At 46.9% G+C, this 2,278-nt stretch overlaps 2 protein-coding genes across 2 annotated transcripts; both read right to left on the bottom strand.

Annotated features, from left to right (window-relative positions):
* Positions 1-1,275: 1,275 nt before the first annotated feature.
* On the bottom strand, positions 1,276-1,719 carry TM35_000041130 (uncharacterized protein; the record flags this gene model as incomplete). Its single annotated transcript, XM_029022307.1, has 1 exon — positions 1,276-1,719. One exon carries the CDS (start codon positions 1,717-1,719, stop codon positions 1,276-1,278), a length of 444 nt encoding a protein of 147 aa, XP_028885965.1.
* Positions 1,720-1,784: 65 nt separating this feature from the next.
* Positions 1,785-2,276, bottom strand: TM35_000041120 (uncharacterized protein; the record flags this gene model as incomplete). The annotated part of the gene is made up of 1 exon (XM_029022306.1): positions 1,785-2,276. A coding segment is annotated over one exon (492 nt), but the record flags the coding sequence as incomplete, so codon positions are not given.
* Positions 2,277-2,278: the final 2 nt, after the last annotated feature.

Below are 2,278 nucleotides of genomic sequence, written 5' to 3'. Positions count from 1 at the left end.
AAACGCGAGACGATAAAAAGAGAAGGGGCAGCTGATATTCACCGCATGTTGGACATCATGGTAAGTAACATGAAAAGCACATCGCGACAGCAACAGAGACTGGGAGAACAACTGCGACTGGAGGAAGAGAGACGGCAAAAGAATTTTAAAGAGTTGCGAGATCACTGTGCAGACCCGAGTAGTGCACACTTTGATGTGGCACACCTTCCGAAAAAAGGCATGTAAAAGAGATATCTCAACTGTATATACGCATATTAAGCATAAATGGTTTCCCAAAGAGAAGAAAACAAAAAATAAAATGCTTTGATCACTTTGCACCACCACCTCCAATAACAGGAGCAACTCTTTTCTTTGCCTTGGTACCTTGGGTATTATTTTTGGTACTCTATACTTCTGAAAAAAAATAACTTTGATTTTATACTTCACTCGGGTAAATTCTCCCATTGATGTTGTTGTTATTTGTAGAGAAAGTAAAAAGTAAAGAAATATATCTCCACTAACCAGACTCTCGTGATTTTTTAATATTAATTTTTGTATTCTACACTGGTGGCAAATCCCTCTTTCCCTCATTCACCCCTCATGGGTAACAGTGGTGTTAACTGAAAGAGATTTCGAGAATAACCTTTCCTTCCAAATATCAAGTTAAGTGAGGAGAGATGTGATGTATAACAAAAAAGAGAATTGTTTTGAATTACATGTAAAGAAACCCAACTACGTAGCCTGTATATGTGTATAAAATCCAGGTGAGATGCTTTTTTTTTGTTTTTTTATTAAATTATGTATATTGAGATTTCACGCAACGCTGTCAATTATCATTTGTTTTTAATTTGTTTTTTCTACTGAAGCATGTCAATCTTTACAAACAGAGGCAACACACAATTACTCTCTCTCACACACATATTACCTCTTTATTTATCCTTATTACTATTATTTTATTTTTCCCTCAGAATGCCGGTTCACCTCTTCTTTTCCCACAACGTTGCCAATAAAAAAGAAAGGAAACACACGACCCCATGGGAGGCAGAGGCCCACAGCCAGAGCGCAACGCGCGGTGCCGCAGACAAAAGCGCAACCGCCACCAGCACATGTAGAAAACACAAATCACGACGGCAAAAACCAGATGGCACGCCTGGCACCCACCAAAAAAATACAAGGGTGGGGGTCCAACCCCGCCACACGGACAAGTCCGGGACGGCCCGGGACACCGCCTAACTCCTCCAAGGCGGAGCAGCACAACGACACAGAGGCTACGAACGACCAAAAGAAGAATAACAACTAGTAGAACACCAAAATAGCAGAGGCGCGACTATTGTAGAGGCCGCCTGCTTCGACCGGAAAACTGCCACCCCACCCCGGCGCCACCAGCCGGCCAAAGTTGTGACAGACGGCGGCGGCGACGCCACCAGGCCGGCACAACCCAAAACACCGGAACAACCCAACACCCACAAGGGTTAGCTTGTGTGCGAAAATGCGCCCCAATACCACCGTAACGAGGCCCAGTAGAGCACGGAGGCTGGAAACGCAACGGCACTCGCAAAACTGAAAATTCACCCCTGGGGGTGGGGCTGGGAAGGGCACCCCGGGAGCATAATATGTTCNATGAACCCGTAAACTCTCAAGAAGAGAATTTGCTGGCCCATTGCCTCCCTCAAAAGAATAGGGGATAATGAGCATCGGCTCCAACTTTCGATGGCCAAACTTCGCCAAGGGGAATGCCATTCCTAAGAACGCATGTATTGAAAATAAAAATAAAAAGAATTTGGTTTTTAAGGAGACCACCCACTTCAAACATTTAGTGAGTGAGTTTGGTTTCTTTGCATCAAATTCATATACTCCACACCCTGACGACATATGAAGGCGGCCCTCATTGCCAAGGGCATCTTGTTCCAAAACCCCGCACCTGGGCCAGCCCAACCAAACCAATGGGAGGCAGAGGCTCGCAGCCAGAGCGCAACGCGCGGTGCCGCAAACAAAAGCGCAACCACCACCAGCACACGTAGAAAACGCAAATCACAACGGCAAAAACCTGATGGCACCGCCCCCAAAAAAAAAGGGAGGGGTGGGGGACCGACCCCGCCACACGGACAAGTCCGAGACGGCCCGGGACACCGCCTAACTCCACCAAGGCGGAGCAGCACAACGACACAGAGGCTACGAACGACCAAAAAAGAAGAATAACAACTAGTAGAACACCAAAATAGCAGAGGCGCAACTGTTGTAGAGGCCGCCTGCTTCGACCAGAAAACTGCCACCCCACCCCGGCGCCACCAGCCGGCCA

This window comes from Trypanosoma theileri (genome assembly GCF_002087225.1).
Source record: "Trypanosoma theileri isolate Edinburgh chromosome Unknown TM35_Tth_4_V1, whole genome shotgun sequence".
NCBI classification, from domain to species: domain Eukaryota; phylum Euglenozoa; class Kinetoplastea; order Trypanosomatida; family Trypanosomatidae; genus Trypanosoma; species Trypanosoma theileri.
This window is presented reverse-complemented; position numbering and strand designations above follow the sequence as displayed.